Genomic DNA, 27,906 nt, shown 5'->3' with positions numbered 1-27,906 from the left:
AGGGATTTCTTCTTCTTGTCCCCCACTTACCATTTTATCTCTCACTGACTGTACAGCACAAGTTACTATGTATTGTTGTTTCTTAAAAATATTAAGGTACCTAGGAGTAAAGTTTTGAGTTTGTTGAATCTCTGATGACTAACGGATTCCCTTTGACACAGTAAACATTAAATATTTGCTGTTGAAGAAGATGCTGCTGAGGATATTGCTGTTAAGAGGCTGCTAAAAACATGGTTTCTGAGGCTAATACCAGGGTATTGGTCCAACTTTGCTCCATCTTGGTGGAATGACCTTGGGCAAGACTCAACTTTTGTAGGTCTCAATTATCTATAACATAAGGATAATAATGACGATACCAAATCACAGACTTCTTATGAAGGTTACATTAAATGAAATAATATATGTGAATGTGCCTTACAAACTATAAGGCCCTTATATATATTTTACTTGTTCTGACTGTCTCTAAGGACTTAATTTTGATAAATGATCTGATTTCCCAAAGAAAGCATCCCTGAAAAGTTTCTTGTAAAACTTTGCAGAAAATTCAAAATAAGTGTTTCTTGTAGACCAATACATTTCAAATAAGCCAGAATATCAAAGTAATTAAGTGGTTTTTAGCTAAGACATGGTACACAGTTTTGTGACAATATCTCGTTTCTCAACTTTTTTGGAGTTGGTTGTGGACTATTTAGAAAATTCTATGGAAAATTCTCAGAATGATGCATATACACACATACACATATATTTTCAGGAAACTCCAGTGGTTCAGAGACTCTGTGAAACCCACCCCAGGATAGGGATCACTGCCTTACGCCCTGAGACAGAGAGCATGGTTTTATGAAAGTCCTTGGGGACCTGATTCAGACACCTTTGACTGATTTGAGAATTGAAAAGCTGATAGGTTTCTTTTTTTTCATCATGAAATCATTAAGATATCAGAAGATGGAGAGTGGCTTTTTCCTATGTAATCTATAATTGTATAAGAAACTATGCTGTTCTTTCATAATTCTAAGCCTCTTCAATGCTCTTTTAAAATTTTTCATAAAATTTACCACTGTTGCATTTTTTCCATTGATATTCATACTTCAGTTCCAAAGTTCTTCACATAATTTTACAAAAGAAGCCACTAACTTTTTAAATAGCAGATTGAGGTTAAAAAAAGAAAACGCCTCCTGTCATTTCAGCTACTACCTTGTCAAAAAATGTTAGAGATAATTAAAAAAAAAGAAAAGAAAACAACCTCAATTACTACTAGTAAGTGGCCAACTTTTGCAGTTTAAGAAATATTTTAATTACATTTCTGGATATTGAACATCTTTCTTTATAAACAGTGTTTTCTTTCTTTTTTGTTTCCATGAATGCAAAGAATTCTTTCTTAATACCTAGATGACAAAAATCTCAAGATGTACACAGTTGTTTCTTATTATGGCTTCCCTGGAAAACATTTCTGGGAAAGCACAATTCCCAGCCACTTACTTTGTTTACAACAGACAAAACTGCTTGTGTGGTATAAATAGGAGTCTGTCCTTAAATGCTGCTGAAAAATAAAATACAGCCATGAAAGGGGAGCTATTTCCTGCCCCCAACGTGGCTTAAAAAAAAAAACTTAGCTACTTTAGGGACAGCACCAAAGCATAAATAATAATTACCAATTGCCACACAATAAAAGACTAATTTTACAAAAAAAAAAAAAAGAAAAGAAAAAGAGAGAAAGAAAGAAAAAAGTGGCTACATATTCCAGAGATGCCCTCAGAATTTTCAGCATTAGAAGGTCTTCTTATCCTGCAAGATTATGAAACCCCTTTTTGTCCTCCTGCATTTGCGATGTATATCTATAACTCATTCTTGTTTGTGCAGATAAGCCTTGCCTTGTCTCCCTAACTGCACTTTCAAAAGAAGATTCACAGTTGTTTGACTTTTGATCTAGGGAGCAGCTAGCTCGACCACCTGCACTGTGCACGAGCTGTTACTGAGCTCGCTTTGTCCCATCTTATAACACAGTGAGCCTTTTAAAATTGATGTGTGAATACACTAATTTACAATGTGAGCGTTCAAACAAAAAAAATATGGCGGCGGCGGCGGCGGTGGTAGTGGCGGCGGCAGTGGCAGCAGAAGAGGAAGGGGGAGACTGGTGAAGCGGAGAGCCTGGACACTTGCTTTATAAAGTTCAGATACCGTTCACTGCCTCTGGTATTTAATGAAACAGATGGCCAAAGGCCTCCCTCAGCTTACCATGGAGCAGACAGTGGTGTAACGGTGTGAGGGCACGGAACTGTAAAATGTTGTTTGGTGATGGTATATGTTAATAAATAGCCCTTTACAAGGGGGGTCGAGGGCTCCATTACTTGTTTATAAGGAAGGCCTAGGGCTCCCTGCTTCCAGTTAAGAGCTCACGTCTGCATTCAAAGGAAGCGTTGATGGTGAAGGTGACGCGCACCCTTCATATTCTACGTTGTGTTAAAGGATGGCATGTTTCCTGGGGAAAAGAGGGAAAATCATAAAAGAAAGGTAGTTTGCGAATTAGCTCAAACTGTGGCTCACAACCAAGGAAAATATAAGAAGTTTTTCCATTGTGATTAAATAATGGACAGAAATAGTCTGTTATTGTTAAGTTACTTATTTTATCTTTGAAAGAACCTGTTTACATTGCAGTCAAGGGGTTTCAACTAAATTACATCCAAGAACCTAGACAGCAACTTTGAAACTATTCTTAGCCATTCTTCCAAAGACCATTCATTGACCAGGCCCAGGTCGGGGGAGCGTGGCCCTGTGCTAAATTCAACGAGGCTCCTGACCGCCAGCGGCTTACATTCCAGACCTGAGGACCCCTACGACAACTGGTCACACGGAAACTCCTCATTCCCCTCCAGGCAGGGATCTGACATGAGAACTGTCACCCCCTCCCAGTAACCGGTCTATCAAGGCCTGTCTCAGCAGCATGAAAGGCTATGCTTGACCTCAACTAAAGGTTACTTTCATTTTATCTAACACCGTGGGCCCTCTGACTGTGTCTCCTGCTTTGCTTTCAGGTAGGACATTTTCCACCTGTCTGGATATCTGCACAGGCATTTGTTGACAGTCCATGCTTTGGGGGGAGGAAAGTGATTCCTGGCTTTGTTTTCTCTTTTACTTGGATATCCTCCCCTATTTATTTCAGCTGGTTGCACAATATTGTGGGGAACCATATAAAGTCCCTTGGGGGATGAGGGAGGGGATAAAAAAGATCTAGAAGAAAATAAAGACTTGGTCATTAATAACTAACTACAATGTACACAGTGCAAAGCAGAAGATGTTAGAGTCTTGTGAGAAACACAAACTACCCTGAAGGATCAGAGCAAAGACAGTTTGTTTCTGGCTGGTAGACTGATGAAGGCTTGATGAAGAGAGGGGTAGTTCACCTGAGAGCCAGAGTAGAGATAAAAGTTCACCTGAAATATTCTTACGATAACATCTGTTGTTTTTGCCCACCCAGGATTTAGTCCCCTTTTTAGTAAAAGCCCTGGATTTTTCTGAGGTAACTGCTCTCAGTCCGTGTGTCCATCTGCTACATGAGGTTCCAGGTCTAAAACATGAGATCACAGATTAATGGGGACCGATTCAAAATAGTGGGATGTAGTAAGGGTTTGTTCATTGCTTTCAAGAACCATCCAGAATGGTTGTCTGACTCTCTGTGAGGCTACTGATTCTCTATAGAAGAAGGGTGACAGTCCAGCACGGTAGGAAAAACAGTCTCTGGAGGCAGACCGCTTCTACAGAGCTGGATAATATTTAACAGAAGTTCCTTATTTCTTAAAATGGGAGTAATGGTATCTGCCTTACAGAGATGTCATGAAGATGCAACAAGATAATGTATGCCAAGTGTCTAAAACAGTGACTGCTACCTAGGAGGTATCGGTGAGTGCATGCGTAGCAGTGGTTTTTGTTATTAGAAGATAGAGTGTGGTGTAGAATAACGGCTCCTAAAATTCTGAATTTCCCAGACCAGTAAACTGTGGGGAGAGGGGGGAAGGTGGGAAAACTGATTGCTAATGTTTAGTCCTTCCAAGGATTTCCTTTTCCATTTGCTGTAACAATCAACTATTTTAAGGAAATTGTTGACTATCACAATTATTTTACAGAAGAAATGGAATCATGACAAAGAGAGCAGATAACAGTAACAATTGGCATAATGAAAACTCACTAGTTTGTTTTAACTCTTCTCATTTCACCACTAGTTAGTGAAAACTGACTCTGAGAACCTTTGGTGTAGTGCATTCAAAAGAGATAGCTAGGGCTTCCCTGGTGGCGCAGTGGTTGGGAATCCGCCTGCCAATGCAGGGGACATGGGTTCGAGCCCTGGTCCAGAAAGATCCCACATGCCGCGGAGCAACAAAGCCCGTGCACCACAAATGCTGAGCTGACGCTTTAGAGCCCACGAGCCACAACTACTGAGCCTGCGTGCCACAACTGCTGAAGCCCACGTGCCTGGAGCCCATGCTCCGCAACAAGAGAAGCCACCGCAGTGAGAGGCCCGCGCACTGCAACAAAGAGTAGCCCCCACTCATCACAACTAGAGAAAGCCTGTGCACAGCAATGAAGACCCAACGCAGACAAAAATAAATAAATTAAATAAATTAAAGAAGACTGGTTCAAGATGGTGGAGTAGAAGGACGTGCTCTCATTCCGTCTTCCAAGAGCACTGAAATCACAACTAACTGCTGAACAATCATTGACAGGAAGACACTGGAGCTCACCAAAAAAGATACCCCACATCCAAAGACAAAGGAGAAGCCACAATGAGACAGTAGGAGGGGCACAATCACAATAAAATCAAATCCCATAACTGCTGGGTGGGTGACTCACAAACTGGAGAACACTTATAACACAGAAGCCCACCCACTGGAGTGAAGGTTCTGAGCCCCACGTCAGGCTTCCCAACCTGTGGGTCTGGCAATGGGAGTAGGAATTCCTAGAGAATCAGACTTTGAAGGCTAGTGGGATTTGATTGCAGGACTTCGACAGGATTGGGGGAAACAGAGACTCCACTCTTGGAGGGCACACACAAAGTAGTGTGCGCATCGGGACCCAGGGGAAGGAACAGTGACCCCACAGAGACAGAACCAGACCTACCTGCTAGTGTTGGAGGGTCTGCTGCAGAGGTGGGGGGGTGGCTCTGTCTCACAGTGAGGACAAGGACACTGGCAGCAGAAGTTCTGGGAAGTATGCCTTGGTGTGAGCCCTCCCAGAGTCTGCCATTAGTCCCACCTAAGAGTCTGGATAGGCTCTAGTGTTGGGTCACCTCAGGCCAAACAACCAACAGGGAGGGGACCCAGCCCCACCCATCAGTAGACAAGTGGATTAAAGTTTTACTGAGCTCTGCCCACCAGAGCAACAGCCAGCTCTACCCACCACCAGGCCCTCCCATCAGGAAACTTCCACAAGCCTCTTTGATAGCCTCATCCACCAGAGGGCAGACAGCAGAAGCAAGAATAACTACAATCCTGCAGCCTGTGGAACAAAAACCACATTCACAGAAAGATAGACAAGATGAAAAGGTAGAGGGCTATGTACCAGATGAAGGAACAAGATAAAACCCCAGGAAAAACAATTAAATGAAGTGGAGATAGGCAACCTTCCAGAAAAAGAATTCAGAATAATGATAGTGAAGATGACCCAGGACCTCGGAAAAAGAATGGAGGCAAAGATTGAGAAGATGCAAGAAATGTTCAACAAAGATCTAGAAGAATTAAAGAACAAACAAACAGAGATGAACAATACAATAACTGAAATGAAAAACACACTAGAAGGAATCAATAGCAGAATAACTGAGGCAGAAGAACGGATAAGTGACCTGGAAGACAGAATGGTGGAATTCACTGCCACCGAACAGAATAAAGAAAAAAGAATGAAAAGAAATGAAGACAACCTAAGAGACTTCTGGGACAATCTTAAACGCAACAACATTCGCATTATAGGGGTCCCAGTAGGAGAAGAGAGAGAGAAAGGACCCAAGAAAATATTTCAAGAGATTATAATCGAAAACTTCCCTAATGTGGGAAAGGAAATACCCACCCAAGTCCAGGAAGTGCAGAGAGTCCCATACAGAATAAACCCAAGGAGAAACACGCTGAGACACACAGTAATCAAACTGGCAAAAATTAAAGACAAAGAAAAATTATTGAAAGCAGCAAGGGAAAAATGACATATAACATACAAGGGAACTCCCATAAGGTTAACAGCTGATTTCTCAGCAGAAACTCTACAAGCCAGAAGGGAGCGGCATAATATACTTAAAGTGATGAAAGGGAAGAAACTACAACCAAGATTACTCTACCCAGCAAGGATCTCATTCAGATTCTATGGAGAAATCAAAAGCTTTACAGACAAGCAAAAGCTAAGACAATTCAGCACCGCCAAACCAGCTCTACAACAAATGCTAAAGGAACTTCTCTAAGTGGGAAACACAAGAGAAGAAAAGGACCTACAAAAACAAACCGAGAACAATTGAGAAAATGATAATAGGAACATACATATTGATAATTACCTTTAACGTGAATGGATTAAGTGCTCCAACCAATAGACACAGCTTGCTGAATGGATACAAAAACAAGACCCATATATATGCTGTCTACAAGAGACCCACTTCAGACCTAGGGACACATACAGACTGAAAGTGAGGGGATGGAAAAAGATATTCCATGCAAATGGAAATCAAAAGAAAGCTGGGGTAGCAATACTCATATCAGATAAAATAGACTTTAAAATAAAGAATGTTACAAGAGACAAGGAAGGACACCACATAATGATCAAGGGATCAATCCAAGAAGAAGATATAACAATTATAGACATATAGACATCCAACATAGGAGCACCTCAATACATAAGGCAACTGCTAACAGCTATAAAAGAGAAAATCGACAGTAACACAATAATAGTGGGGGATTTTAACACCTCACTTACAGCAATGGACAGATCATCCAAACAGAAAATTAATAAGGAAACACAAGCTTTAAATGACACAATAAACCAGATAGATTTAATTGATATTTATAGGACATTCCATCCAAAAACAGCAGATTACACTTTCTTCTCAAGTGTGCACGGAACATTCTCCAGGATAGATCTCATCTTGGGTCACAAATCAAGTCTCAGTAAATTTAAGAAAATTGAAATCATACGAAGCATCTTTTCTGACCACAACACTATGAGATTAGAAATCAATTACAGGGAAAAAAAAATAACACAAACACATGAAGGCTAAACAATACGTTACTAAATAACCAAGAGATCACTGAAGAAATCAAAGAGGAAATCAAAAAATACCTAGAGACAAATGAAAACGAAAACACGACAATCCAAAACCTATGGGATGTGGCAAAAGCAGTTCTAAGAGGGAAGTTTATAGCTATACAAGCCTACCTCAAGAAACAAGAAAAATCTCAAACAATCTAACCTTACACCTAAAGGAACTGGAGAAAGAACAAACAAAACCCAAAGTTAGCAGAAGGAAAGAAATCATAAAGATCAGAGCAGAAATAAATGAAATAGAAACAAAGAAAACAATAGCAAAGATCAATAAAACTAAAAGCTGGTTCTTTGAGAAGATAAACAAAATTGATAAACCATTAGCCAGACTCATCAAGAAAAAGAGGGAGAGGACTCAAATCAATAAAATTAGAAATGAAAAAGAAGTTACAACAGACACCGAAAAAATACAAAGCATCCTGAGACTACTACAAGCAACTCTGCCAATAAAATGGACAACCTGGAAGAAATGGACAAATTCTTAGATAAGTATAATCTTCCAAGACTGAACCAGGAAGAAACAGAAAATACAAACAGACCAATCATAAGTAACGAAACTGAAACTGTGATTAAAAATCTTCCAACAGGGCTTCCCTGGTGGCATAGTGGTTGAGAGTTCGCCTGCTGATGCAGGGGACACGGGTTCGTGCCTCGGTCCGGGAAGATCCCACATGCCGCGGAGTGGCTAGGCCCGTGAGCCATGGCCACTGAGCCTGCGCATCCGGAGCCTGTGCTCCACAACGGGAGAGGCCACAACAGTGAGAGGACCGCGTACCGAAAAATAAAAAAATAAAAAAATAAAAAATAAAAGATCTTCCAACAAACAAAAGTCCAGGACCAGATGGCTTCACAGGTGAATTCTATCAAACATTTAGAGAAGAGCTAACACCCATCCTTCTCACACTCTTCCAAAAAATTGCAGAGGAAGGAACACTCTCAAACTCATGCTATGAGGTCACCATCACCCTGATACCAAAACCAGAAAAAGATACTACAAAAAAAGAAAATTACAGACCAATATCACTGATGAATAGAGATGCAAAAATCCTCAACAAAATACTAGCAAACAGAATCCAACAACACATTAAAAGGATCACACACCATGATCAGGTGGGATTTATCCCAGGGATGCAAGGATTCTTCAATATACGCAAATCAATCAATGTGATACACCATATTAACAAACTGAAGAAGAAAAACCATATGATCGTCTCAATAGATGGAGAAAAAGCCTTTAACAAAATTCAACACTCATTTATGATAAAAACTCTCCAGAAAGTGGGCATAGAGGGAACCTAGCTCAACATAATAAAGGCCATATATGACAAACCCACAGCAAACATCATTCTCAATGGTGAAAAACTGAAAGCATTTCCTCTAAGATCAGGAAAAAGACAAGGATGTCCACTCTCACCACTATTATTCAACATAGTTTTGGAAGTCCCAGCCACAGAAATCAGAGAAGTGAAAGAAATAAAAGGAATACAAATTGGAAAAGAAGAAGTAAAACTGTCTAGAGCTAATCAGAAAACTACTAGAGTTAATCAATGAATTTGGTAAAGTTGCAGAATACAAAATTAATGCACAGAAATCTCTGGCATTCCTATACACTAATGATGAAAAATCTGAAAGATAAATTAAGGAAACACTCCCATTTACCATTGTAACAAAAAGAATAAAATACCTAGGAATAAACCTACCTAGGGAGACAAAAGACCTGTATGCAGAAAACTATAAGACACTGGTGAAAGAAATTAAAGATGACACCAACAGATGGAGAGATATACCATGTTCTTAGATTGGAAGAATCAATATTGTGAAAATGACTATACTACCCAAAGCAATCTACAGATTCAATGCAATCCCTATCAAATTACCAATGGCATTTTTTACGGAATTAGAACAAAAAGTCTTAAAGTTTGTATGGAAACACAAAAGACCCCGAATAGCCAAAGTGGTCTTGAGGGAAAAAAACGGAGCTGGAGGAGTCAGACTCCCTGACTTCAGACTATACTACAAAGCTGCAATAATCAAGACAATATGGTACTGGCACAAAAACAGAAATATAGATCAATGCAACAAGATAGAAAGCCTAGAGATAAACCCACACACCTATGGTCAACTAATCTATGACAAAGGAGGTAAGGATATACAATGCAGAAAAGACAGCCTCTTCAATAAGTGGTGCTGGGAAAACTGGAAGCTACATGTAAAAGAATGAAATTAGAACACTCCCTAACACCATATACAAAAATAAACTCAAAATGGATTAAAGACTTAAATGTAAGACTGGACACTATAAAACTCTTAGAGGAAAACTTAGGAAGAACATTCTTTGACATAAATCACAGTAAGATCTTTTTTGATCCACCTCCTAGAGTAATGGAAATAAAAACAAAAATAAACAAATGGGACCTAATGAAACTTATAGCTTTTGCACAGCAAAGGAAACCATAAACAAGATGAAAAGACAATCCTCAAAATGGGAGAAAATATTTGCAAAGGAATCAATGGACAAAGGATTAATCTCCAAAATATGTAAACAGCTCATGTAGCTCAATATTAAAAAAAAAACAACCCAATCCAAAAATGGGCAGAAGACCTACATAGACATTTCTCCAAAGAAGACATACAGATGGCCAAGAAGCACATGAAAAGCTGCTCAACATCACTATTATTAGAGAAATGCAAATCAAAACTGCAATGAGGTATCACCTCACACCAGTTGGAATGGGCATCATCAGAAAATCTACAAACAACAAATGTTGGAGAGGGTGTGGAGAAGAGGGAACCCTCTTGCACTGTTGGTGGGAATGTAAATTGATACAGCCACTATGGAGAACAGTATGGAGGTTCCTTAAACAACTAAAAATAGAATTACCATATGACCCAGCAATCCCACTACTGGGCATATACCCAGAGAAAACCATAATTCAAAAAGACACATGCACCCCAATGTTCATTGCAGCTCTATTTACAATAGCCAGGTCATGGAAGCAACATAAATGCCCATCGACAGACGAATGGATAAAGAGATGGTACATATATACAATGGAATATTACTCAGCCATAAAAAGGAACGAAATTGGGTCATTTGTAGAGACGTGGATGGATCCAGAGACTGTCATACAGAGTGAAGTAAGTCAGAAAGAGAAAAACAAATATCATATATTAACGCATATATGTGGAATCTATAAAATGGTACAGATGAACTGGTTTGCAGGGCAGAAATTGAGACACAGATGTAGAGAATGAACATATGGACACCATGCGGGGAAAGCAGGGGGGTGGTGGTCGTGGTGGGATGAGTTGGGAGATTGGGATTGACATGTATACACTGGTGTGTATAAAATGGATGACCAATAAGAACCTGCCATATAAAAAAAATAAAATTAAAAAAAAAAAGAGACAGCTAAGTTCATAGTCTAATTCTGTACATTTCTATGTATATGACTATTGATAGTTTACTTCACTAAGCATTGTTATTCTCACCTGTAAAATGGGGACACGATGCTTCCTTCACAGGGCTCTTAAGGATCAGATCTGATGTGTATAAAGTACGGTTAGGGTTAGACACACACCTAAGGCAGCTGGTAGAGTTATCACTGATAGATAACTTTAGATGCTGTATTCGAATGTCTAACACAATACCAAAACTCTATGTTTAAAGCTATAAGAATGTTATTAAAAAGAAACATATATAAAGAAATCCAAAGTTGTTCTTTCATTTGGTAAAAACATCACCCATGTCAGCCTTGAAGGGGTCATAGGACGAAAGCAATGAGTCAAGTGTATGGTAATAAATTTACTCACACAATAAGGACCAAGGTTTTTAAAAAATAATTTTCTCTTTGTAGCATTATTCTAAGCTTAGAACCTAAATCTGTTAAGTGTAAAGGATCTGCAACAAACTGAATCATTTTGTTCTGAAAGAATAAGCACTTGATTAAAAACTGAAGAATATCTTAGAGGTTAAGATTTTGCTGTACTAATTTCAAGTCAGGGCCCACCCATGTTCACAGCTAGTAAAAACAGGCCAAGAAAGAGAAACGACATAAAGAGAGAAAAGCAAAAACCAGAAAAAAAGTGAAAAATATAAATGTAAGACACTTTGCAGTGAATAAAAATTGAGAGTAAATTCTCAAGGACATTTTTCTCACAAGTCTTGAAAACTCTCTACTGCTGAATTTTCAGACATCATAATAAGAACAATTAAAATATAACAAAATGTTTCCTGGGCAAATAGCGGGGGCGGGGATGAATTTTTAAAGAAGATTAAAAGTCACAGCATATTTCTTTAAGAATAAGTTTGTTTAATAAAAAAATTACATATCTATTGCTTATAGAAATTGCATTGGTATTTCTGATATATTTACCCTTAGGAATCATTCTGACAGTACATTTAAGTTTTCCAGATGTTTTTACCTGTCTTCCTACCAAAGCAACAAAACCATGTTTAAAATGTAAAATGTGATAACAATGATAGGTGGCAGTTATTCCCCAGATGGGCTCAGAAGTAGCTCTAACAAAAATACATGTATTAAGTAGTAAGAGGGTTAAGTTATTCCAGTTATAAAATAAATAAGCCATGTGGATATAATATACAGCATGGAGAATATAGTCAATAATATTATAATAATTTTGTCTGGTGACAGATGGTAACTATATTTGTGGTAATCATTCTGTAATGTATAAAAATATTGAGTCACTATGTAGTACACCTGAAACTAATATAATAAATCAATTATATTGCAATTAAAAAATGTATAAATAGTGATAGCTGCATCAACTTCATTTAATCCCATCTGTTTTGTTTATATTATAGATTAGTTACAAAACACCTCTCAACAGCTACCTATTTAAGAAAGTTACTACATACATGATGGAAGGATAAGCAGAATTCACTTTTTCAAGGAAACATTCTGCTATTGTGTGTGTAATTCTGCTATTCTGTATTGTGTGTGTGTGTGTGTGTAAATACTAATACTAGTAGCAAATATTGGTAGTGTGCACGAGAGAGAAAATTGTTTGATATTAAGATAATCATACAGAAAAGGTGTTTTAAAAAATGTTACATATGTCATTTCCTTTCATAAGCCTTTTGCCAGCATATACATGTGGTCAATGGGTCAACATAAACTTGTAACATGTCCTCCAAATTTATGTCAACAGAGATTTCAAATTATAACTGTTACATTTCTAAGGAATCCTTTAGATACTTTTAGAAACAAACATACAATTACTGATAAATTATTCACTCTTCAGAGGCAAAAAGAAAATAGAATCATGATGTCCTTTGTTTGCTGACTGAAAATCTTGAAAACTTCTGTTTTCATTTTCACTTCCTGCTGGTACTGTTTGATCTAATAAGACCTCCCAGTCAAATGTATAGGAAAAAATATACACAGCAACATGCACGTACAGGCAAATATATATGGAGAGCAACACTGAAGCCTCTCAGTGCTACCTGAGGCACTTTAAAGACAACCAATTAATGACAGTCTAATTTTGTGGAAGTCAACGAAAAATCCTTTTTTTTGACCCCCGTCATTGCATGAATGGTCATTTGTTTCACAATAATTTTCATTATTATCTGAATACCACTTTATTTAAAACTCTGTCTACAGAGTCAGGAAATGAACAGTTTGTCCCCAGGTAGCTCTCCATCTTATGTCAAGACAGAATAAAAATTACTTTTCAGGAGATCAGCTATATCTGCATTCTGATGTCAAGTTTTACTAATATAATTTTGAACGGACTGGCTTTTTCCTTTGTTTTCTTTCTTTTGGTGATATAGTACAGTTACATGAAGAACATTTATTTAGGTTGAATCAGCTGCTCTCTCACTAGATATGTCTCAGTATTCTCTGCATAGTTTAGTTTCTTTCAAAACTTATGATTCCGTAAGTTATCCTCTATTTCTCTATTGTTTTCAAACTTATTGGTTGTATAGCTACTGAAATCATATTTTCTATTGGTTCTTTGTTTTCCCGGCACCCTTTTTAATGATCAGTAAGGATTAACTGGACTTGCAGAATCTTCCATAGCTTCCTTGAAAATGAGATACTTTTAGGAATTCCTACGCCACTTTATATGCACATATTCTCTACTAGACTGAAGTACTCTGAAGGCAAGGATCCAAACTGATTTCATTTGAGGAGCCCCAAGTCCTTGTATTCAGTATATTTACTGAATATTTACTGAGGAAGTGAGTAAGGAGAAAAAAAGAAAAGAAGGAAGGAAGGAAGGAAGGAAGGAAGGAAGGAAGGAAAGAAAGAAGGAAGAAAGGAAGGAAGGAAGGAAGGAAGGAAAGAAAGAAGGAGGAAAGGAAGGAGGGAAGGAAGGAAGGAAAATTTTTTTTTTTACCCCATTTGAAGTTAATAAAAGATTAAAAAGCACAAATGGTAGTGGCTGCCACTTACTCATTTTTATTTTCCTATCTACCTTTGGTCACTCTTAGAAAATGGTAGTGGCTGCCACTTACTCATTTTTATTTTCCTATCTACCTTTGGTCTCTCTTAGAAAATGGTAGTGGCTGCCACTTACTCATTTTTATTTTCCTATCTACCTTTGGTCACTCTTCGAAAATCGGGTGGATTATGTACAAACTTTGGCACTGATGGAACACTGGTTTCACCTGTCTTCACAATAGACTAATCAATATTAGCAAAATGACTCAAATGAGGGACCATGATATACCATTCCTGTTCATTTTACAAATTTAAAAACAACCTAAGTTTAAAAAATTAAAAATAATCAGCAGTCTTTCTTTTAAATAAAATAATTCCTTGGTTTGGTATATTGTAGAATACTTAACTATCTTCGGTCATAAAGAATTTATCATACGAAAATAAAGAAGCTTATGTTATATGCAGGTAAACACCTACCCTGAACAAAGAGGACATTCATTTCTTGTATGCATTTATACAGAGAGGCACACTTTTCAATATTATAACTTTTCTTAAATCAGAAGCACCTGTTGATACATGATACAGCTGTGTAATTTTGGTAAGATAACGTGACTTCTCTTTCTGAAATAAAACCCCACCAGTGCTGGAAGTGAGTGCCATGTGAATGGGAGGTATGTAACAGGAAGCAAAATCAGAGCAGTAAGTAGAAGACTTCCTATTAGAAACATAAACCCTGGTTCCACTTTCTAGAGACTGTTTTTCCAGGGAATAATAAAAAATAATGAAGTGAAGAAGTTGGTAAAATATTTTTGCCTGTTCCCAAGTCCAAAATAAATTGTATATCATGTGGGATAGTAATTAGAAACTAAACCAAAACCACCATCTACATTTGGTTCCCAAAGACTCAGGTTATAGCACTGATTAAAAGTACCTGGATACCTCGGCTGATACCAAGATCCCAGTTGTGCTTAGTGAAAAACACAGTTACCAATGTGTACAGGTGGACTTAAGAGTTTCCTTGGCTCAGACCTAGCAAAAGGTGATGTCCATCTGGGGATTTTTATTTCTGTTCATACCCTAGACAGAGCCCAAAAGGAGATGAGTCAGTGATTGACTGAGTTTGCCTACAAAGAGAACCCCAAGAAGATTTCAGCAGAGTAATTTTCTTCTGTAGGCTTATGAAACAACCCTGTTAGTATGATTTTTCTAAAGAAAGCCCAGTCAAAGGTTACAGAAGTGGTTTGTGCTTCACCCTCTCTAAATGACTTGCAAATTTATTCAAACACAATATGAGGAGAGGCGTTATTTGCTGAAATAACTGTCGGCAGTGTCCTGCACAAAAGGGTGAGGTACATCAAGCAGAAATGTGGACAGAAATACGTTGGTTTAGAAACCCATAAATCCTTATTTGAATCTGCCAACCTGAAAGCCACACAGAGCCTGGATAAACTATTTTTCCTAAATGCTACATCTGATTAAGCCATACCATTAAATGACAGCTGAACTTTAACATTAATATGATATTATTTAAATAACCACATGATTTTTTTTACACTAAAAATGATGAATGATTTCTGGACAGCTCAGCTGACATAAAGCGGGAGGACTCTTTAATGAGGTTTGACAAAATGGAGACACATGCAGAATATTCGTTACAGCTCCCATTGCAGGGGCCCTCCCAAGGAAGCAACAGAGAATTTTCCACTTTTTTTCTTTTTTATTGTTCATATGCACTGAAGCATTCCTTTCAATTGCCACTTCTCTGTGGATTTTGAATTTTTCTAGGTCATTTACATATTAGCCCTAATCTGAGAATTTGGTGGTTTATGATTTTGAATTGGGGACTGTGGGTGTAGGAGAAGGAGGGGCATGTGGAGTGGTGTCAGCGTGGGCTGGAAGTGTCCCAGGAACTTAACCTTGCTCCTGAGTAGCCTGATAGAGGAATCACATCGCTACATTGGCCTATAGAAGACTAAGTGACCATACCTTTGATTGATTCTTATGCAATCAATCTCTAACGCAGCAAACATACTTTTAGCAAATTATTATACATGGATACATGATCAGAGAAGACTGTACTTATTTTCAAATAGCTGTCACTATAGCATCAATGATAAACAAGATTCTCTTTTTAAAATTCCAATTAAGCTATTCTAGAGGCGATTCTCAACATTGCTCATTCATATTTCTAGCCACAGTTCCAAACTGAAGGTTATGCTAGATGATAGTCTTATTTGGTAGATTCTGAATGCAATAATTCCATGCTGCATATGCCTAAGTCAAAAGCGACTCCAATTTTCAGAACAATGAAAACATTTCTCACTCCCCTCCAAAATTACAGAACGTAGAATGTTACCTACATGCATTCATTTACTTTCACATACTCTCCCAAATATCTTCCATCAATCAAAGGTTAGTTTCACATATAAAACATTAACATTTGTTTGCTCGCACATGTGACTGCACATTATTCAGATATCCTTTAAATTAAAAAAATCTTTTTTAAGTATACATAAAGTCAGAATGTTTCCCCAGACTCTCTTAAAAAAGAAATGAAAACAAAGCAACAGAGGCAAAGCTAATACCAAGTGTGCTCCTGGTACTGCAGGCCACCATTCCCTCTACAGCAAGGAGGCTATCAAAATAGAAAATAAAATCAGTCTGTTCCTGCCATGGGGCCTTCCTCAGGCTATGAAAAAATACTTCATGTCTAACCCTAATTTTTTCCATAGCTTGAGGTAACCCCCCAAGCTCAAACCTTCTCTCTAATCTAAGTTACTCAGTGTGTGTCCCTGTCCAGACGAGAGTTAATATCAGTGCTCTGTCATTTCAAAAGGTTCTTGACACAGGGTACTAAGAGCAGAAGCTTGCATGCCTGGAACATGCCCGGTTGCAATGAGATGAAAAATATACTTAAAAAAAAGTAAGAGAGAGAGAGGAAGATAAGTCCCTACCTGGCTCTTACCTTCTCAACATCCCTGTCAGAACCCTGGAGCTTTTCCCCAAGTTAGCATCTGTTTCCCGAAGCTAGGAGGAGAAAAGCAGCATTAAAACAGAACAAAAGGAAACTTCATGGAATTAGATTATTTTTAAAGTGCACTGGCAAACAATAATTTTCTTTCATGATGGAAAATCCAATTCATAAAAAAATGCTTAAATATTTTAAAGTACATTTTTGACACCTACATTATCTCTGAAAATTCTTAGATTTAGAAAATTACATATACTAGATAAACCCAGGAGCTTTAAATTGGATACTTGAACAGGATATAAAAGCAAATGTCTCACAGGCTGACAAAGTTTAATTTATTTCTGGTAATTAATTAATATTTCCACCCTATGAATGCACACAGTCCTAGAGATATAAATGGAAGCAAAATGAATTGAGGGAAGATGAGATCAATATTTTTAGCTTCTGCTCTGAAAGACCTGACATATCACAAAATCTTCCTCAGTGATCTTCTCCTTAGATATAGTGTTAAATAAAATATCTACCTGGGGGCATTCTGGGATGGAGGCATAAAGAGTCAGCTTATTCCTTCTCCATCCCACACTCCCCTCACCCCAACTCTATATCCCTTTCACCCTAGCCATTTTTACACATGCTTACACCAATGTAATTGTTACTGTCTATGCACATGTCCAAGACCTTATACTCATTTATTTTTTTGTCTTTTCATTTACTGAATTTGTGAAAAGATTGTAGCACTTCTACTTACTCTTTCACGTGCTCTCTGTATCTTTTCTCTGTCATGACTGAGGTTTTCCAACATCTCCTGGCCAATTTGTTCTATGGACAAGAAAATTTGAGTTAGGAAAGATGACTTTGGGTGCAAATGAAAACAAAAACTTCAGAAGTACCAAAAGGCCAACAGGTGCAGAATTTACAGAATGCTTATGATCAATATAAAAAACAACAGATTATTATGACCCCGACACCCTCCTAAGCTAGGTCTTCCATAATCCACTTGAACTGCAATTTTATTCATTGGAAGAAAATATCTGTCCTAACTTTCTCACAAAATTGTTGTTATAGTCAAATGAGATAACCTAACTAAAAATGTTTTGAAAGCTATTGAGTACCACACAAATGCACATAATTGTATAGTACCCAAGAATCAATGCACTCAATGAATAATCACTGAGGCCCTACTCTGCGCCAGGGGTAGATGTTGGGGACATGGCCAGTAACCAAGATCAAGCCCTTCCACTCACGAACTCCCAAGCTAATAGAGATGATTTAGCAGTTAAAGTACAAATGTTACATTAGAGTTCATATTTCATGGCACATCAAAAAAAAGGACTGTATATTCCTTTCATGATAGAAAAATCCAAATAATAAGAATTGCTTAAATACAATAACATAAATTATATTTTTGACACCTATACAAACTGCAAATTCTTCCTAGGATAGTACATTCTTAGTATATTATCTCCTCTCAGATTGACGTTAGTTTTTTATTACTAACTCCATACAATTTATCCTTAAGGTAAAATTGGATATGTGGTTCCCAGTAAAGGCATCATAAAAATGGAAGATGACACCAATAACAGAGAAGTATGAAACAACTAGAGTTGCATTTTTCTTTCTTTGCATAACAATTGCAATATTCAATTTTATCATACTATTAGGTATTACCATGACATTAAATTCCTTTAATCAATATAATATAGCAATTTTAGAGTGTCCTTGTCCCCGCGGTGAGCCACAGCCACCTCCCGCCTCTGCAGGAGACCCTCTAACACTAGCAGACAAGGAGGATATTTGCTCTAGCCTGGAGAAATCAGATAAGACTTCCTGGAGAAATTGGGATTAGGTCTGTAAGAAGAGGTGAAATTCATATAAGCGGTGAGGAGGAAAGACTAAAACATTTCAGACCTGGAAGAAACCTCCATCCTCAGGGGCTTGGAGAAGGCTCTCTGGGAACCTGTGTGGAGGGGGTGGCCTGAGCAGATGATCTGAATCCCAATGTTGCTCTGAATTTGTGTTCAAGATTTGAGAAGACTAGGACTGCTAAGGGTCTTGGTGCTCCAGCTGGGTGTCAGGCCAGAGCCTCTTCAGGACATTGGTCCACCAGAGACCTCTTAGCCCCATGTAATATCAAATGGCGAAAGCTCTCCCAGAGATCTGTAGGTCAGCGCTAAGACCCAGCTCCACTCAACGACCAGCAAGCTACAGTGCTGGACACCCTATGCCAAACAACTAGCAAGATAGGAACACAACCCCAGCCATTAGCAGAGAGGCTGCCTAAAATCATAATAAGGTCACAGACAACCCAAAACAACCACTGGATGTGGTCCTACCCACCAGAAAGACAAGATCCAGCCTCCTCCACCAGAACACAGGCACCAGTCCCCTCCATCAGGAAGCCTACACAACCCTCTGAACCAATCTTACCCACGGGGAGCAGACACCAAAAACAACAGGAAGCATGAACCTGCAGACTGCAAAACGGAGACCTCAAACATCATGAGTTAAGCAAAATGAGAAGACAGAGAAATACACAGCAGATGAAGGAGCAAGGTAAAAACCCACCAGACCAAACAAATGAAGAGGAAATAGGCAGTCTACCTGAAAAAGAATTCAGAGTAATGATAGTAAAGGTGATCCAAAAGCTTGGAAATAGAATGAAGAAAATACAAGAAATGTTTAACAAGGACCTAGAAGAACTAAAGAGCAAACAAACAATGAAGAACAGCACAATAAAAGAAATTAAAATTTCTCTGGAAGGAATCAATAACAGAATAACTGAGGCAGAAGAAAGGATAAGTGACCTGGAAGATAAAATAGTGGAAATAATTACCGCAGAGCAGAATAAAGAAAAAAGAATGAAAAGAATTAAGGACAGTCTTGGAGACCTCTGGGACAACATTAAATGCACCAACATTCAAATTATAGGGGTCCCAGAAGAAGAAGAGGAAAAAAAAGGGACTGAGAAAATATTTGAAGAGATTACAGTTGAAAACTTCCCTAATATGGGAAAGGAAATAGTCAATCAAGTCCAGGAAGTGCAGAGAGTCCCATACAGGATAAATCCAAGGAGAAACATGCCAAGACACATATTAATCAAACTATCAAAAATTAAATACAAAGAAAAAATATTAAAAGCAGCAAGGGAAAAGCAACAAATAACATACAAGGGAGTCCCCATAAGGTTATCAGCTGATTTTTCAGCAGAAATTCTGCAAGCCAGAAGGGTGTGGCAGGACATACTTAAAGTGATGAAAGGGAAAAATCTACAACCAAGATTACTCTACCTAACAAGGATCTCATTCAGATTCGACAGAGAAATTAAAACCTTTACAAGAAGCAAAAGGTAAGAGAATTCAGCACCACCAAACCAGCTCTACAACAAATGCAAAAGGAACTTCTCTAAGCAGGAAACATAAGAGAAGGAAAAGACCTACAATAATAAACCCAAAACAATTTAGAAAATGGTAAAAGGAACATACATATTGATAACTGTCTTAAATGTAAATGGATTAAATGCTCCAACCAAAAGACACAGACTGGCTGAATGGATAACAAAAATAAGACCCATATATATGCTGTCTACAAGAGACCCACTTCAGACCTAGGGACACATACAGACTGAAAGTGATGGGATGGAAAAAGATATTTCATGCAAATGGAAATCAAAAGAAAGCTGGAGTACCATTTCTCATATCAGACAAAATAGACTTTAAAATTAAGACTATTATAAGAGACAAGGACACTATATAATGATCAATCCAAGAAGAAGAAGATAAAACAACTGTAAATATTTATGCCCAACATAGGAACACCTCAATATATAAGGCAAATGCTAGCAGCCATAAAAGGGGAAATCAGGGCTTCCCTGGTGGCACAGTGGTTGAGAGTCCACCTGCCAATGCAGGGGACGCAGGTTTGTGCCCCGGTCTGGGAAGATCCCACATGCCATGGAGCAACTAGGCCCGTGAGCCGTGGCCGCTGAGCCTGTGCGTCCGGAGCCTGTGCTCTGCAATGGGAGAGGCCACAACAGTGAGAGGCCCGCGTACTGCCAAAAAAAAAAAAAAAAAAAGGGGAAATCAACAGTAACACAATCATAGTAGGGACTTTAACACTCCACTTTCACCAATGGACAGATCATCCAAAATGAAAATAAATAAGGAAACACAAGCTTTAAATGATGCATTAAACAAGATGGACTTAATTGATATTTATAGGACATTGCATTCAAAAACAACAGAATAAACTCTTTTCTCAAGTGCTCATGGAACATTCTCCAGGATAGATCATATCTTGGGTCATAAATCAAGCCTTGGTAAATTTAAGAAAATTGAAATCATATCAAGTACCTTTTCCGAACACAATGCTATGAGACTAGATATCAATCACAGGAATAAATCTGTAAAAAACACAAACACATGGAGGCTGAACAATACGCTACTAAATAACTGAGAGATAACTGAAGAAATCAAACAGGAAATCAAAAAATACCTAGAAACAAATGAAAATAAAAACATGATGGCCCAAAACCTATGGGATGCAGCAAAAGCAGTTCTAAGAGGGAAGTTCATAGCAATACAATCCTACCAGAAGAAACAAGAAACATCTCAAATAAACAACCTAACCTTACATCTAAAGCAATTAGAGAAAGAAGAACAAAAAACCCCCAAAGTTAGCAGAAGGAAAGAAATCATAAAGATCAGATCCAAAATAAATGAAAAAGAAATGAAGGAAACGATAGCAAAGATCAATAAAACTAGGGGCTTCCCTGGTGGCGCAGTGGTTGAGAGTCCGCCTGCCGATGCAGGGAACACGAGTTCATGCCCCGGTCCGGGAAGATCCCACATGCCACGGAATGGCTAGGCCTGTGAGCCATGGCCGCTGAGCCTGCGTGTCTGGAGCCTGTGCTCCACAACGGGAGAGGCCACAACAGTGAGAGGCCTGCGTACCACAAAAAAAAAAAACCAAAAAAACTAAAAGCTGGTTGTTCGAGAAGATAAACAAAATTGATAAACCATTAGCCACACTCATCAAGAAAAAAAGGGAGAAGACTCAAATCAATAGAATTAGAAATGAAAAAGGGGAAGTAACAACTGACACTGCAGAAATACAAAGGATCATGAGAGATTACTACAAGCAACTATATGCCAATAAAATGGACAACCTGGAAGAAATGGACAAATTCTTAGAAATGCACAACCTTCCGAGACTGAACCAGGAAGAAATAGAAAATATGAACAGACCAATCACAAGCACTGAAATTAAAACTGTGATTAAAAATCTTCCAACAAACAAAACCCCAGGACCAGATGGCTTTGCAGGCAAATTCTATCAAACATTTAGAGAGGAGCTAACACCTATCTTTCTCAAACTCTTCCAAAATATAGCAGAGGGAAGAACACTCCCAAACTCATTCTACGAGGCCACCACCACCCTGATACCAAAACCAGACAAAGATGTCACAAAAAAAGAAAACTACTGGCCAATATCACTGATGAACATAGATGCAAAAATCCTCAACAAAACACTAGCAAAGAGAATCCAACAGCACACTAAAAGGATCATACACCATGATCAAGTGGGGTTTATCCTTGAGGAATGCAAGGATTCTTGAGGAATGCGAGGATTCTTCAATATACGCAAATCAATCAATGTGATACACCATATTAACAAATTGAAGGAGAAAAACCTTATGATCATCTCAATAGATGCAGAGAAAACTTTTGACAAAATTCAACACCAATTTATGATAAAAACCCTCCAGAAAGCAGGTAAACAGGGAACTTACCTCAACATAATAAAGGCCATATATGACAAACCCACAGCCAACATCGTTCTCAATGGTGAAAAACTGAAACCATATCCACTAAGATCAGGAACAAGACAAGGTTGCCCACTCTCACCACTATTATTCAACATAGTTTGGGAAGTTTTAACCACAGCAATCAGAGAAGAAAAATAAATAAAAGGAATCCAAATTGGAAAAGAAGAAGTAAAGCTGTCACTGTTTGCAGATGACATGATACTATACACAGAGAATCCTAAAGATGCTACCAGAAAATTACTAGAACTAATCAATGAATTTGGTAAAGTAGTAGGATACGAAATGAATGCACAGAAATCTCTTGCATTCCTATACACTAATGATGAAAAATCTGAAAGATAAATTAAGGAAACACTCCCATTTACCACTGCAACAAAAAGAATAAAATACCTAGGAATAAACCTACCTAAGGAGACAAAAAACCTGTATGCTGAAAATTATAAGACACTGATGAAAGAAATTAAAGATGATACAAACAGATGGGGAGATATACCATGTTCTTGGATTGGAAGAATCAACATTGTGAGAATGACTATACTACCCAAAGCAATCTACAGATTCAATGTAATCCCTATCAAACTACCAATGGCATTTTTCACAGAACTAGAACAAAAAATTTCGCAAGTTGTATGGAAACACAAAAGACCCCGAATAGCCAAAGTAATCTTGAGAAAGAAAAACAGAGCTGGAGGAGTCAGGCTCCCTGACGTCAGACTATACTACAAAGCTAGAGTAATCAAGAGAGTATGGTACTGGCACAAAAACAGAAATATAGATCAATGGAACATGATAGAAAGCCCAGAGATAAACCCACGCACATATGGTCAGCTTATCTTTGATAAAGGAGGCAAGAATATACAATGGAGAAAAGACAGCCTCTTCAATAAGTGGTGCTGGGAAAACTGGACAGCTACATGTAAAACAATGAAATTAGAACACTCCCTAATACCATACACAAAAATAAACTCAAAATGGATTAAAGACCTAAATGTAAGACTGGACACTATAAAACTCTTAGAGGAAAACATAGGCAGAACATTCTATGACATAAATCACAGCAAGATCCTTTTTGACCCACCTCCAAGAGAAATGGAAATAAAAACAAAAATAAACAAATGGGACCTAATGAAACTTAAAAGCTTTTGCACAGGAAAGGAAACCATAAACAAGACAAAAAGACAACCCTCAGAATGGGAGAAAATATTTGCAAATGAAGCAACTGACAGAGGATTTATCTCCAAAATTTATAAGCAGCTCATGCAGCTCAATATCAAAAAACAAACAACCCAATCCAAAAATGGGGAGAAGACCTAAATAGACATTTCTCCTAAGAAGATATACAGATTGCCAACAAACACATGAAAGGATGCTCAACATCACTAATCATTAGAGAAATGCAAATCAAAACTGCAGTGAGGTATCACCTCACACTGGTCATAACGGCCATTGTCAAAAAATCTACAAACAATAAATGCTGGAGAGGGTGTGGAGAAAAGGGAACCCTCTTGCACTGTTGGTGGGAATATAAATTGATAGAGCCCCTATGGAGAACAGTATGGAGGTTCCTTAAAAAACTAAAAATAGAACTACCATACAACCCAGCAATCCCACTACTGGGCATATACCCTGAGAAAACCATAATTCAAAAAGAGTCATGTACCACAATGTTCATTGCAGCTCTATTTACAATAGCCAGGACATGGAAGCAACCTAAGTGTCCATCGACAGATGAATGGATAAAGAAGATGTGGCACATATATACAATGGAATATTACTCAGCCATAAAAAGAAATGAAACTGAGATATTTGTAGTGAGGTGGATGGACCTAGAGACTATCATACAGAGTGAAGTAAGTCAGAAAGAGAAAAACAAATACCGTATGCTAACACATATATATGGAATCTAAAAAAAAAAAAAAAAAAAGGTTCTGAAGAACCTAAGGGCAGGACAGCAATAAAGATGCAGGCATAGAAAATGGACTTGACGATATGGGGAGGGGGAAGGGTAAGCTGGGACGAAGTGAGAGAGTGACATAGACATATATACACTACCAAATATAAAATAGATAGCCAGTGGGAAGCAGCCGTATACCACAGGGAGATCAGCTCAGTGCTCTGTGTCCACCTAGAGGGGTGGGATAAGGAGGGTGGAAGGGCGACGCAAGAGGGCGGAGATATGGGGATATGTGTATATGTACAGCCGATTCACTTTGTTATACAGCAGAAACTAACACAGCACTGTAAAGCAATTATACTCCAATAAAGATGTTAAACAATAAAACAAAAAAATCCCATAACATAGCAATTTTAATTCACTTTTAACTTAAAAATCTCTAATATCTATGAAGACCATCAACACTGTAATTAGTTCAGCAAAATCCTCTTTATATAATATCTTCTATCAAGATTGAGAGTATATATATATATCTATCTCAAAGAAATAGGAAATAGGTTATTACTATGGTGTCTTGTCACCAGCATAATGTTTCCAGTAAGTATTCATGGAAGGAATAAAGCAATGAGAGAATAAAAGAAAGTGAAAAATGGAGTGTATGAAAGGTTTGTGGTGTATTCCTGCTCTCAAAGCATATCATGTGTGGCAATGGAGAAGGCAACCCTGGAATGCAGGCAACATAGCCACATTTCTATCAGGTTCACTGGAGTATATAAAAACTCTTCTGAATGGATCTACAGTCTGTTACTGAAGGAATCAGTGGAACAAGACGTAAAGAGCTCAGGCCTTTTCAGGAGTTGTAAGTCACTCCCTCAGTCTCTTTGCCTCCTGGAAAATATCTTAGCATCCAAAGTACTAACCCCATCTGGCAAAAGAAGAGATATTGGCAAGAGTGCATATATGTCCTGGTCTTAACAGGCAAATACCATGCATTTGTTGGAAACAGAATTCTTTTTTAATTACTTATTTGCTACTTTCCATTTTAACGCTCCACTAAAGAAAATTCCAGGCCAAACATATTAGAAATGTTTACACTTGTAGAATGAAAAAAGTTACGTACAGTTTTTTCATTATGTGTTCTCCTACCCCAATCAAAACAAAACAAGGTAACAAATTAAGAGGGGATTATTTTATGATCATTGTCAATAACCTGCATTGCATGCATGATTTCAAAATTTTTCTATTATGTAAAAATAATCATAAATTCTAAATTTTGATTGCTTTAATAATGCCCAGTTAAATAAAATAGTACAAATATCATTGAAAAAAAAAAGAGGGGATTATTTTAAAAATAGACTATTTTTGGACAGAATAGACATTTAGGGATTATTTCATTAAAAAAATTAACATTGTTAGATTTATTTTTCTTGAACAGCTAAGGTGTAAGCACTCACCAACAACACCAATAAAGAAAGAATATAAGATCACAGGCATATACCGATGCAGATGTGATATACTGAGTTTAGAGCTTTCAGTTCTTCAAACTTCCATAATACCTTTAGAGTGGGAAGAGCCATACTGCCTTTACTGAAATAACTTGAGAAATCATAAATTTTATAAACATTGTACTTGTTGACTGTGAGGATGTTTTTGAGATTAAGAAACAATGGGAAGCATAAAAGAACATAAAAACTGATGCTATATGCTGGAATTCTACATGTCACAGCATGATAAATGAATTCCTGGAAAGAAAAGTTTCTTTCTGCATTTCTTCTATCCTTTTCACAGGGGTCTTGGGAATCAGCATGGAAGTACGGCATTCAAGCTTATAAAGTGAGCTTTTGTTTTCACAATTACCCAGAATGAATCATCATATCCTTGATCTAAGGCCCCTTTTACTGGGTCACAAACTGCAAATGGGTTTCCTCTCCTTTTCAATATATTTTACAGGGGGTGGCGGATAATACAATAGGTATTCAACACTTTGCTGCCCCATAAAGTTATGGAGAAGAACCAGGGAACTACAAATCTAGCAAAATACTTCCTGAAGGACTGGACTGGCATCACAAAAGGTAAGACTTATTTTGAGGAGCTTCTACCAGTAAATCATTTCTCTCCATTCATAAAATAATAATGCCACCTGAATAATCATAAGACTGATGTGAATGAACTTAATTAAAAAAAATTATTGTATTTGTATTTTGGAGATGAACAGACTAAAATATTTTCTATCAGAAGGCAGAACTGATGAAAGTTCACATCATGTTATAATATAAACATGGCTGAAAGGAGGGAGCCTCAAATATAATTCATCAGAAAATGTTCTATTTGATAAATACAAAATATTAAAAAAGATTTTAGCCATTATGCTATAAAGCTATAAAGCAGAAAAGAATAATCATTCCTTTGCACACTTATATTTAACTTTCTTTTTACAAACTTTATTAAGGATGTGATTTCCAGCAAATTATTTAAAAAGTGAAGACATCTAGTCAAGTCTTCTTTAAAGAACTAAAAGAAGGTAAGATGATTTTCTGGCACTCAAAAACTTCTTAGAAATTTTAGCAACAGGTAAAAGGCATTCACAACTATCCAGCTATTCTTTGTATATGGGGACTTCTGTGAAGTGTGGAGGGAACAGAAATACTTAATAGAGGTATTTTTGAAGCACGTGTTTTCATACATATATTGCAGAACACCAACCAGACAGATGCAAAACACCAAGTGATATTTCCTAACAATTTGGAGTACTGAATTTTGGACGTGGCTCAAGAAATTCTGGCTACTGAGTCTAATAAAAGTAAAGTTATTGCTTTGGGAGAGCAAAGTAGCTCACATATAGCTTTCTCAGGAGGGAGCTGCTCAGTGTGACTGGATCAGCCATTCTTTGGCATTTAGCACACCTTCCTGGGCACTGACTCTGGCATCATGCCCTGAGTGGGTAGGTTATCCTCAGTATTGATGTTACTGAGATATGAAGAGCTTTTTGAATTCCCGATCCATGGATAGGTGGGGAAATGGAAAAGACAGTTCTTTTACCATCTTTCATTATTTCATAATTCAAGCATGTAAAGAACTTCTGCTTCCAATTCAGATGGAGAAAGATACAAATGACCACACTTATAGCAATAAGAAAAACCCAGACAAAATAATTACCATTCTTTTCTGGGAGATATCTAGTATATACAAAGAAGCTCTGATGGATTCTAGAGAGAAACAAGCATTTCATTTGTGAGCAAAGAGCTGTGGCAACATTCATACCTACGACCTGGTCTGAGTACAGGCCTCCCATTGAGAGACTTTTCAGGGATAAGGAGAAATCAGTCAAACATCGTGTGAAAAATATAGGCTTACAGACAGCATGGGATCTGGATGAGCTCTAAACACAAAAGCAAATGGCTTGGTTTGATAATTCTCCTCCGATCTCCAAATTTGCCATAGAAGAGGCAGCGGAGAAGGGGCTGGTTAGTAAAGAGAAACCTCATATTCCTACATATTCTTGTGGTGCTTGCATTCTGAGACC

General features: G+C 37.7%; 1 protein-coding gene across 4 annotated transcripts in view; it reads right to left on the bottom strand.

Moving 5' to 3' along the window:
• Positions 1 to 27,906, bottom strand: part of VTI1A (vesicle transport through interaction with t-SNAREs 1A) — a 357,901-nt gene that overhangs the window by 139,157 nt on the left and 190,838 nt on the right. For 2 of the 4 annotated variants that reach the window (XM_082673252.1, XM_082673253.1), the window contains 2 exons: positions 17,414 to 17,484; positions 16,649 to 16,721 (listed from right to left, as the gene is read on the bottom strand). In XM_082673252.1, the coding sequence (XP_082529378.1) occupies positions 16,656 to 16,721; positions 17,414 to 17,484 (137 nt within the window). In that variant the 3' untranslated portion in view covers positions 16,649 to 16,655. The remainder of the gene's footprint in view (positions 1 to 16,648; positions 16,722 to 17,413; positions 17,485 to 27,906) is intronic. The other 2 variants (XM_082673250.1, XM_082673251.1) reach the window with 1 other exon arrangement.

This window comes from Grampus griseus (assembly GCF_964374135.1).
Source record: "Grampus griseus genome assembly, chromosome: 16".
In the NCBI taxonomy this organism is placed as follows: Eukaryota; Metazoa; Chordata; class Mammalia; order Artiodactyla; family Delphinidae; genus Grampus; species Grampus griseus.
This window is presented reverse-complemented; position numbering and strand designations above follow the sequence as displayed.